At 44.8% G+C, this 11,579-nt stretch overlaps 1 gene segment (V, D, J or C); it reads left to right on the top strand.

The window, feature by feature from the left end:
* The first annotated feature begins 8,508 nt into the window (after positions 1-8,508).
* Positions 8,509-8,954, top strand: LOC140716168 (T-cell receptor alpha chain V region CTL-F3-like). The segment is given in 2 exon segments: positions 8,509-8,554; positions 8,641-8,954. Coding segments are annotated over 2 exon segments (360 nt in total).
* The last annotated feature ends 2,625 nt before the right edge of the window (positions 8,955-11,579 follow it).

The raw sequence follows: 11,579 nt of genomic DNA, 5'->3' as shown, positions 1-11,579 counted from the left end.
GCTGGGGACGAGAAAGAAACTGGGAAGGAGAGAATTAGTGGAAGAAGAATGCAAGAAAGGAATGAGGTCCAGCCACCGTAGCGTAGTGTTTATCGCGAAGCTGTTTGCAGTTCTGGGCATTGGATGTACTGATAAGTATGTTAATGGATTAATTTAATTTGAGTTGTGATTAGGTTAGGCTCTTGGATCTGTAGAGATGAAGGTAGGTGCCCAATTGGAGTATTCTGCGATCCACTGTTCAGTAAATTAATAAAACAAAAGTTGAAAATGTGGGACAAACAAAACATGAGGGAGAGGGGTAGACGGAGTGAGCGAAAGAACGGAAAGGAAAAGACAGGGCAAGAGGGAAGGACTGATATTTCGGCGGGGGAGGTTGCATGAGAAAAAAAATGAATAAGTTGAAAATAAAGAGGGAAAGACAAAATATAAGGCAGGAACGAGATAGAGGAAAGCAACGCCTGTGAAACTGAAGGAACGATAGACGTAGGGACACAGGAGGAAATGAAGAATGGAAGGTTAGAGATGAATAGGGTGTGAGGCGTTCAGAGAGAGATGTATAGATTGAGTGAGAGGGAGAGAGAGAGAGAGAGAGATAGAGATAGATGATAAATAAGACCAATATTCCCCACGCCAATTCATCAACTGAATTTACATGCAATGTGGAATATGTAGAAAGCCCAAACATTTAGAAGAGAAATGGGGAATAAATGCTGGAGTGTCAGCGAGCGATATTGAGAACATGTCAGAAAGAATGAGAGGTAAATAGAATGAGAGCGGGAGAGTGGGTGTGTAAGAGAGAGAGGTTCAGTGGAACAGAAAGAACGAATGAGGGGGAAGAATATGGTAAGAATATGGAGCTCAGAAAAATAGAGGCCTATCGAGAAGCCTAGGTAGTTCTAAGGTAAGGACATGTTCAGCATAGCTTTGTGGGCCGAAGGGTCTGCATTGTGCTGTAGGTTTTCTATGCTTCTATGGTTCTAGAGAGTGAGATTGCAAAAAAGTGAAAGGAGGAGAAAGATTGCGAGTAAGTAATACGAGATAGGAATAGGTACAAAGACAAGCAGGAACAGCAAAATTAACTGAAACAAAATGTGATTGGTGTCCGGACCGGATTCATTCGGGTACTTACAACCAATCAATGCAACGGCAGGACTGCGCACCCACATTTACGCAAGCTGAAATACGCCGCAGGTCTGATTTTGCTGTTCATTATGGGTCAAGTATATTAACTTATTCGACTGCAAGTAAACTGTCTTTCGATCCGGAGAGCATGAATTTCCTGTGCTCTCTGCTGATTATATTGGCTATGATGCCCGGTGAGTCTTCGCGCTAACGGTCTGTATATGTTCCTTCTGTCCGGAGAAAGCTCGATCTGTTCATGCATTCTGTCATTTTATTGCAGGAGCAATTGGGAAAGATTCCGTGACGCAGTGGCCGACTGATATAACGATTGTGGAAAAACAAAATGTAACACTGAACTGTAATTACACTGGCGATGCTGACTATATTTTTTGGTACGTTCAGCATCGAGTGGAATCTCCAAAATACTTGCTAAAGATGTATAGCACCGGAAAGATTTACCGGCATGCAGAATGTCCGGCGAGGTTTACCGGTGGTGTCGAGAGTGGCAACAAGATGGCACATTTGAAGATCTCTGGTGCTTTTGTGTCAGACTCCGCCGTGTATCTTTGTGCCATGAGACCCACAGTGTTGTAAGGTGATGACAGCGCTGGACAAAATCCATCCGTGATGCAGTGAGCGGTCGCTAGAGGGGGCTCTTTGCCCTGAAAATGACAGGAACGCTGAAACAAATCCCCACCGTCACGTGATCGACTTAAGAATGAGAATATTATTCGCAGAAGATATGCAGATTTGAGGATATCTCCGTCAATGGAATGTGTACCAATTTGCACAAATTGAAATTTATTAAATATTTCCCAAACACATGCGATATGTTAATTGACACAAGGGGAATAGTATCGATAGCTGATCTGGATTTGCCAACAAATGGACAGGAATTTTATATTACGGGTGCAGGAGAAATAACAGTGAAAGTAGAAAGAAGCGAATTGCAGACACTCGAAATAGGCGAGGCGCCACTTTCAGTGTATTTCTGGATAAATACAAATAATTTGTGTGCTATTCTCGGAATAGACACTGAAAGGGAAGCAAGGGTCATTGTAGGTCCAAGAACGGGTGAAATAATATGCACAAGCCAGGGGCAGCGAGCAGGTACGTAAGCGCACTGACAGCTATTCACAAGTCAGCAACGGGAAAAAAAGATATGGGTTGAAATGAAATTCCTCTAGAGGCAAAGCAGGGAATAGCTTTGTGGATGGGTCTCGGAGGTACATAAACTAGAACAGACGGCCTGGGTGCACTGCGGTGAAGGACGCAGGTGAACAGTGATCTTCAGCAGGACAGCCAGGGGATTGTTAAGATCAAGTGGCCGAACTGTTGGCCCGACAGAAACAATACGCTACAGTAAAGGCAGACAGGCAAATATATATCCAGGCAGCCCGTATACCTTCGGGGCGGCTATCAGATGGACTGGGGACGATGAGGATTTGTAAACACAACTGCTGCAGGTATTCAGCACGGACACCCAATACAACAACTGCTGGAAGCACTCTCTGCCAGCTCAAGTGACAGTAATTAAAGTGGAAACTCAGCAATAAGAGAAGAGTAAGGGAGCAGAAAGTATTAGCAAGAAATTGCAAGTGTGCAGGAATAAACGTCGGAAGCCAGTTGAATAAAACAGACAGCTCCAAGGGGACCCTTGGATACCATTCAAAAAGCAGGAGGAAAAGCTCAACTTTCGTCAGGATGAAAAATAGAAAACCTGCAGATGCTGGAAATCCAAGAAATACCCACAAAGTGCTGGAGGAATTGACCTGGCCAGGCAGCATCTTTGTAGTGATGATCTGTAATTAAGCTGCCTGGCCTACTGCGTTCTTCCGGAATTTTGTGTGCATTGTTCTGTAATTATGGATCACTTCAGCCCGCGTGCAGAAGCTTTCCGAACCAGAGGCCGTATCGCCAGCAGCGCTGCACGGAGTACTGTCAGGTAATCCATCCAGGGTGAAGACCTCTTCTAAATGGCTAAGACCAGGAAGCACATTTCACAGGGAAAGTGATGAATGAAATGTGCCGACTGCGATGGATTCGACAATGGTTTCACATCCTCTACCACCAAGACGCTGCCTGTAGGATTAGTGCGCTTTCAGGGTCCCGGAATTCGTGGGGGGCTGATTCGAGGCCGGTGCTGCCGCCTGATGTGTTGTGTGAGTACACGGGAGATCGAAAGCAGCAAGAACTAAGGTACCGAGGTCTTTGGGCACAGAGCTCGGAAAAAGCGAAGCCACAGCCTTTAAACACCCTAAATCAGCGAGATGTTTATTATGTCTCTCTTCTCGCTGTGAAACGGGAACTCCTCTTTCCCCATATGAAGCAGAAAGAGAGGCTCTGATATGTTGAATACTGAGTGAACGATTTGTCTTTGATGTACTGCGTATATCTGTCTTTCCTAATGCTTTGCTGCAGGCCTGAGTGCCCTTACCGGGTGCCGATGCTTTTCACTGATAGGGGAGGGGAGCTCGATGATTTGATGCTGCTTATGCGCGGCAGAAGGAGTGTTGGGGAGGCGGATTTGCGTTTCTAATATCTGTCATTCATTCTCTGGGGTGCCCTTCTGTTTTCCTGGATGTTTCAGAAGAAATATTATTGCCGGATGCATTTTCTATACATTTCTCTGACAACAAATGTCCCTATTTAACCTTTCGAACCTATTGAACCCTCAGTGTTCAGGAAAGGTAGAAAACATAAACCAAAGAATACCTTTGCCAAAGCGACAGCTGATGGGGAAAGACATGGGTTGATGTATTACCATTCATCCTGATGAGATTGCGTGCAAACCAAACAGCACACTGGTTTTCAGCCGCTATGAGCTATTGGTAGGGTGAAAAATCAGATTCCGTATTGGGATAACTACGGGTTGAGGTGAGCCTGGGGTGTACAGGGATAGCCTGACACAGTATGTGAAAGAGCTTTGCATGCGACTGATCGTATTGAAGGATCGAGCAAAACAACAGCAGCACATTGATGATCAGAGAGATCCACTGGGAAAGGAGATAGTCCCCCAAATCCCAGTGACCAAGTCACGGTAAGGGTGTTGGTTAAAAGTGTATGCTCCCAGATGGATCGGACCACAGATGGCACCTTTAAAAAGTGAAACGTGTTTTTGTGAAGGGTTTACGAGTCAGCCAGTGGAAACAATGGATTCCGATCATACTGTAAGACTCGCCTTCTGGTTGCCACCATAGATAATGCGGGGGAAGGAGTGCAGCTAGTAACCGTGTAATTATAGAGAATACAAGAAATGGACACCAGCCAGCCACACCAGAACTGACCACAATGGATGGAAACTGATCCACAGCAAACACGTCGGTAGAGGGCACCGAGATTGTTAGAGAAACCTGTGAAAAGCATATTAGAGTGTAACGGTGAACGGACTCTGTTCTGACCGCTGATTACAGACGGTATGTGATTAGTTTAATAGCAGGAAATAGAAAACATTTTACAGAAAATTGCTCGGCAGAGCTTTAAGTTAAAGCAGACATATCCATAAATTCGACAGTATGGTAGAATGAGGAAACTTGCCGACGGAATCTGAAAGCAGTTACGCTAAGCCTGAATGGGGACAGAAGTGGACTGGCCTCTTTCAGCAGTTGCGGCCAATGACCGACTGTTAAGTTCGGGCAGGGGTGCACCCAGGGAGAGGTCGTTGCAGTAATTGAAATGGAGACCACTCGAACCCGTAATTGTACATCGATAAGAGGACCTGTGAACCTGATGAGTTTACTTTACTGCTGCCCCTGGAAAGATAAAGTTTTAGCTACCAGAGATTGGAGGAATGAAGACAAGGAATTGACTAAGCTTCAATCGGTCCGAAAACAATGAGCCAACAGGCATACGCATGAAGCTGCATTTCTAAAGACTGTTGTTCATGTTTCTGGTCAAACTCTCTGCTCAGCATTTTGAAGGTGGCAATTAGGTATGATAGGGTAGATGTAAATGCGACTGCAGGAATTATGGGAAATACCGACGGAGGGAATTGTTGCTCCCCAATTTGAGCAGCTCTTCCTTAAGATTGGTTTTTCGTGCAAGATAATTATTTTTGTCCGGGGTGCCAAGAGAAGGGAATGTTCGGGAGAATTTTAGATCCAGCGCATGTGGCAATCAAAGTAACTGACTTCGGCCACTAACTGTCAGAGTCGAATATGCATTTTAGATTATTTTAAAATGCAGCTCTGAACAAATGGTTCCATAGCGCCGCAGATCACGGACCAGACAATGCTTATTAAAATGCATGTAGATGTCTGTGGTATGGGTGCGGAACGTGAGGTGTGAGGTTTGTGTGTGCTTCCAAAGAAAGCATTGTGGGTGCATTGTAATTGTGGAATTGTCCTTTGACGGTTAGTAAATAACATATGAGGTAGCTTGGGCACCGAGACCTTTCAACGGAAAGGGCCTTAATACAGTATATTGCCTGCTGTATACTGTTTTTTTCAAAAATACTCACCCTTTGTATACTGCAATCGGCTGCCGTTTTCAGGTGCATCGTTTGCTCCTCCCTCTCCTCAGGGACTCAGCAGCTGCGGCCAGCGATCGCCTGTTAAATTCGGGCAGGAGTGAAACCAGGGAGAGGTCGTTGCGGTAATTGAAATGATGACCATCCGAACCCCTTATTGTTCATCGATGAGAGGGCCTGTGAATCTGATGAACTTACTTCGTTGCTGCCCCTAGAAAGAGAGAGATTTAGCTACCATGGAATGGAGGGATGAAGGAATTGACTAAGCTTTAATCGGTCAGCAAAGAAAGAGCCAACAGGCATACATACGCATGAAGCTGCATTTCTAAGGACTGTTCTTCACATTTCTGGTCAAACTCTCTGCTTAGCATTTGAAGGTAGCAATTAGGTATGATGGGTAGATGTACATGCGCCGACAGGAATTATGGGAAATTCCGACGGATGTCATTTTTGCTCCCCAGTTTGAGTAGATCTTCCTTAAGATTGGCCTTTCGTGCTAGATAATTATTTTTTTAATCTGGTCTGTCAAGCGTAGGCAATGTTCGGGAGAATTTTAAATCCAGCACATGTGGCAATTAATTCAACTGACTTCGGCAACTAGCCTTCAGAATTGAATATGCATTTTATATTATTTCAAAATGTAGCTCTGAACAAAGGTTCCTTAACGCCGCAGATCACGGACCAGACAATGCTTATTAAAATGCATTTAGATGTCTGTGGTATGGTGCGGAACGTGAGGTGTGAGGTTTGTGTTTGCTTCCAAAGAAAGCATTGTGGGTGAATTGTAAATATGGAATTGTCCTTTGATGGTTAGTAAATAATATATGAGGTAGCGTGGGAACCGAGACCTTTCAAACTAAAGGATCTTCATACAGTATATTGCCTGCTGTATCTTTTTTTTTCAAAAAAACTCACCCTGAGTACACTGTAATCGGCTGTCGTGTTTAGGTGCGTCGTTTACTCCACCCTCTCCTAAGGACTCCACTACCCATCCCCACCCGTCTGCTTTCCGCGTGGATTGCTCTTTCCGCGTTTCGTTTTCATTCGTCCTCACCACTAATCTTCAACCAGGCACTTATTCTTGTAAGCGGCTTGATAGCTACACCTGCCTCACTACCATTGAGAGCCGAATACGTTTTCTTATTTTCTGCCTCAGTGGCGTGTCCTCCGTTTGCCGGAGGGAAGACATGCGGAGAGAAATGCGTCGGAATTCCGGTTTGCTTCTGGGCAGAGGAGAGAGTAAAATCCAGGGAAATGTATGGGGAACTAATATGGTGCGAAAATGGAGGGAGAAAGAGGACGATTGGGAATGATAGAGTGAAAAAGGGAATAAATGAAGGAGACGTAAGAGCACTGAAATTGTGTGTGTGTGAGAGAGAAATGGTGATCGATAGAGCAGTAAGTAGAGCGAGAGGCAGTGGAAGACAGAGAAACTGGGAAGGGGAGAATTAGTGGAAGAAGAATGTGCGAAAGGAATGAGGTCCAGCCACCGTGGCGTAGGTGTTTATCGCGAAGCTGTTTACAGTTCTGGGCATCGGATTTCGGTGTTTGATTCCTGCGCATCTGTAAAGGGCCGGATTACCTCCCTTTGGAAAGTGCGGAAATTCTGCGGGATCTTCAATCTCCCCTCACAGTCCAAAGATGTACTGATAAGTATGTTAATCACTGATTGTAATTTGAGCTGCGAGTAGATTAGGGTCTTGGATCTCTAGATGTGAAACTCGGCGCCATTGGGAGTATTCCGTGATCCACTGCTCAGTAAATAAATAAAACAAAAGTTGAAAGTGTGGGACTAAGAAAGCATGAGAGAGAGAGAGGAAGAACGAATGAGCGAGAGAAAGGGAAAGGAAACGATGAACACGAGTGAAGAAAGGATATATCGGGGGGGGGGGGGATGCCTTAAGTAAACAATTGAGTAGTATGAAAATAAGGAGGGAAAGACAAAGTATAAGGCAGGAACGAGATAGTGGAAAGCAACGCTTGTGAAACTGAAGGAACGATCAATGTAGGGACGCGGGTGGGAATGAAAAATGGAAGGTTAGAGATGAATATGGTGTGAGGCGTTCAGAGAGAGTTGGATAGATTGAGTGTGTGTGTGTGTGTGTGTGTGTGTGTGTGTGTGAGAGAGAGAGAGAGAGAGAGAGAGAGAGAGAGAGAGAGAGAGAGGAGAGAGAGAGAGAGAGAGAGAGAGAGAGAGGAGAGAGAGAGAGAGAGAGAGAGAGGAGAGAGAGAGAGAGAGAGAGAGAGAGAAACAGACATGATAAACAAGGCTCAATATTCACCATACAATTACTGATGCGAATTTACATGCAGAGAGGAATATGGAGAAAGACCAAGCATTGAGAAGGGATACGCGGAATAAATGTTAGAGAGCGATATTGAGAACATGTCACAATGAATGAGGGATAGATAGATAGAGAACGGGAGATTGGGTCTGTGTGTTAGAGAGAGGTTCAGTAGAACAGACAGAAGGAATGAAGGGGAAGAATATAGTAAGTATATAGAGCTTAGAAAAATAGAGGACTATCGATAAGTCTAGGTATTTCTAAGGTAAGAACATGTTCAGCATAGCTTTGTGGGCCGCATGGTCCGCATTGTGCTGTAGGTTTTCTATGTTTCCATGTTCCTAGTGAGTGAGATTGCGAATAAGAGTAAGGAGGAGAAACATTACGAGGAAGTAATACGAGACAGAAAGAGGAACAAAGGCAAGCAGAAACAGCAAAAGGAACTGAAACAAAATGTGATTGGTGTCCGGACCGGATTCATTCGGCGCTCACAGCCAATCAATGCAGCGGCAGGGCTGCGCACCCACATTTACGCAAGTTGAAATATGCCGCAGGTCTGATTTTACTCTTCATTATCGGTCAACGATATTAACTTACTGGACTGCAAGTAAGCTGTCTTTCGATCCGGACACCATGAAATTCCTGTGCTCCCTGCTGATTATATTGGCTATGATGCCCGGTGAGTCTTCGCGGTAACGGTCTGTATCTGTTCCTTATGTTCGGAGAAAGCTCGATCTGTTCATGCATTCTGTCATTTTATTACAGGAACAATTGGGAAAGATTCCGTGACGCAGTGGCCGACTGATATAACGATTGTGGAAGAACAAAATGTAACACTGAACTGTAATTACACTGGCTTTGCTAACTATATTTTTTGGTACGTTGAGCATCGAGTGGAGTCTCCAAAATACTTGCTAAAGATGCATAGCAGCGGAAAAATGGAGCGACATGCAGAATGTCCGGCGAGGTTTTCTGGTGGTTGGCAGAGAGACAGCAAGGCGGCACATTTGAAGATCTCTGGTGCTTTCGTGTCGGACTCCGCCGTGTATCTTTGTGCCATGAGTCCCACAGTGTTGTAAGGTGATAACAGCGCCGGCCAAAATCCGTACGTGATGCAGTGAGCGGTCGCTAGAGGGAGCCCTTTGTCCGGAGGCAGGCAGGAGCGCAGAAACAAATCTTCACGGTCACGTGATCGACTTAAGAATGCGAATAGTATTCGCAGATGATATGCAGATTTGAGAAAATCTCCGTCAATGGAATCTGTACCAGTTTGCTGAAACTGAAACGTTTATAAAATATTTCCCAATCACATGCCATATGTTAGTTTACATAGGGGGCGATAGTAGCGATAACTGATATGAATATGCCAACAAATGGACAGGATATATATTACGGGTGAAGGAGAAATAATGGTGAAAATAGAGAGAAGCGAGTCGCCACTTTCAGTTTTTTTCTGGATCTGTCCCAAATAATGAGGGTACTATTCTCGGACAAGACACTGAAAGGGAAGCAAGGGCTATTGTAGATCTAGGAAACAGTGAAATAATATGCACAAGCCAAGGGCAGGGAGCACATACACAACGTAGTCAGCGTAATCGCTCGGACAGCTGTTCACACGGCAGCAACGGCAATTAGGGATACTGGAATTAAAGACCCGATGCACGTTCCACACATAGAGCGCGGCACAAGAATGTCAAATAGGAAAAGTGCAGGAAAAAGATATGGATGCAAAGGAAGCACCTCAGTACGGAAAGGAGCGAATCGCTTTGTGGATGGGTCTCGGAGGTAACAAGAACTTGTAAATGTCCAGGAAGAAACGTCAGAAGCCAGTTGAATAAAAACAGACCGCTCCGAGGACACCCTTGGATAACATTCAAAAAGCAGGAGGAAAAGCTCAATTCTCGTCATTATGAAGAATAGAAAATCTGCAGATGCTGGAAATCCAAGAAATACACACAAAGTGGTGGAGGAATTGACCTGGACAGGTAGCATCTCTGTAGTGAAGATCTGTAATTAAGCTGCCTGGCCTCCTGCGTTTCTCCCGCATTTTGTGTGTATTATCTTGTAATTATGGATCACTTCAGTCCGCGTGTAGAAGCTTTCCCAATCACAGACTGCACCGCCAGCAGCGCTGCATGGAGTATTGTCAGGTAATTCTACCAAGGGAAAGAACTCTTCCAGATGGACTATGACCAGGAAGCATATTTCACAAGAAGAGTGATAAATGAAATGTGCCGACTGCGGGGGATTCGACAACAGTCCCACATACCCTACCAGCAAGGACGCGGCCTGGAAAGATTCGTGAGCCTTCAGGGTTCCGGGCCTGCAGGCGATCTGATTCGAGGCCGGTGCTGCCGCCTACTGTGCTGTGTGAGTACACGGAAGATACAAAGCAGCAAGACATGGATGATCAAAGAGATCCACTGGGAAAGGAGATCCCAAATCCGAGTGACCAAGTCACGGTGAGAGTGTTGCTTGAAAGTGTATGCTCCCAGATGGATCGGACCACAGATGGTACTTTTAAAAAGTGAAACGAGTTTGTGGAGACTTCACGAGGCAGCCAGTGGAAACAATGGATTCAGGTTATACTGTACGACTCAGCTTCTTGTTGCCACCACAGGCAAAGCGGGAGCAGGAGTGCAGCTAGTAACCGTGTAATTATAGAGAATCCCAGAGATGGACACCAGCCAAAATGACCACAGTTGATGGAAACTAATCCGCAGAAAACACGAAGGTCGAGGTGATCGATGTTGTGACAGAACCACGTGAATAACATGCTAAAGAGTGAAGGTAAAATTACTCTGTTCTGACCGCTGATTACTGAACGTATATGATTAGTTGGATAGGAGAAAATAGAAGTATATGGCAGAGAAAGAATCGGCAGGGATTTCAGTTAAAGAAGACATGTCCATAACTTCGATACCATGGTAGAATGAGCAGGATTGCAGAAGGAATCTGAAGGCCGTTACGCTCAGCCTGAATGGAGAATAGAAGTGGGCTGGCCACTTTCATCAGTTGCGCCCAGCGATCGACTGCGTACTTAGGACAGAAATGCAATCAGGGAGAGGTCGTTGTAGTAATTGAAATGGAGACCACCCTAACCTCTTATTGTACATCGATGTGAGGGCCTGTGAGACTGGTGAATTTACTTTGCTGCTGCCCCTGGAAAGAGAGGGTGTTAGCTACCAAAGAATGGAGGGATGAAGAAAGGAATTGACTAAGCTTCAATCGGTCAGCAAAGAAAGAGCCAAGAGATATACGCATGAAGCTGCATTTCTAAAGACTGTTGTTCACATTTCTAGACAAACTCTTCGCTTAGCATTTTAAAGATAGCAATTAAGAATAATAGAGTAGATGTACATGAGCCTACAGGAATTATGGGAAATTCTGACGGAGGGTATTTTTGCTGCCCAATTTGAGTGGATCTTTCTTAAGATTGGCCTTTCGTGCTAGATAATTATTTTTGTCTGGGGTGCCAAGAGGAGTGAATATTCTAGAGAGTTTTAAATGCAACACATATGGCAATTAATGCAACTGACTTCGGCCACAAGCCTTCAGAGTCGAATAGGCATTTTAGATTACTGTATACGGAGCTCTGAACAATAGGTTCTTAAACGCCTTAGACCACGGACCAGACAACGCGTATTAAAATTCATTTATATGTCTGTGGTATGGGTGTGAATCGTGAGGTATGAGGTTTGTGT

Source organism: Hemitrygon akajei, chromosome 25, assembly GCF_048418815.1.
Source record: "Hemitrygon akajei chromosome 25, sHemAka1.3, whole genome shotgun sequence".
Classification (NCBI taxonomy): domain Eukaryota; kingdom Metazoa; phylum Chordata; class Chondrichthyes; order Myliobatiformes; family Dasyatidae; genus Hemitrygon; species Hemitrygon akajei.
Note: the sequence above shows the minus strand (reverse complement) of the source record. Positions and strands in the feature narration are given on the sequence as shown.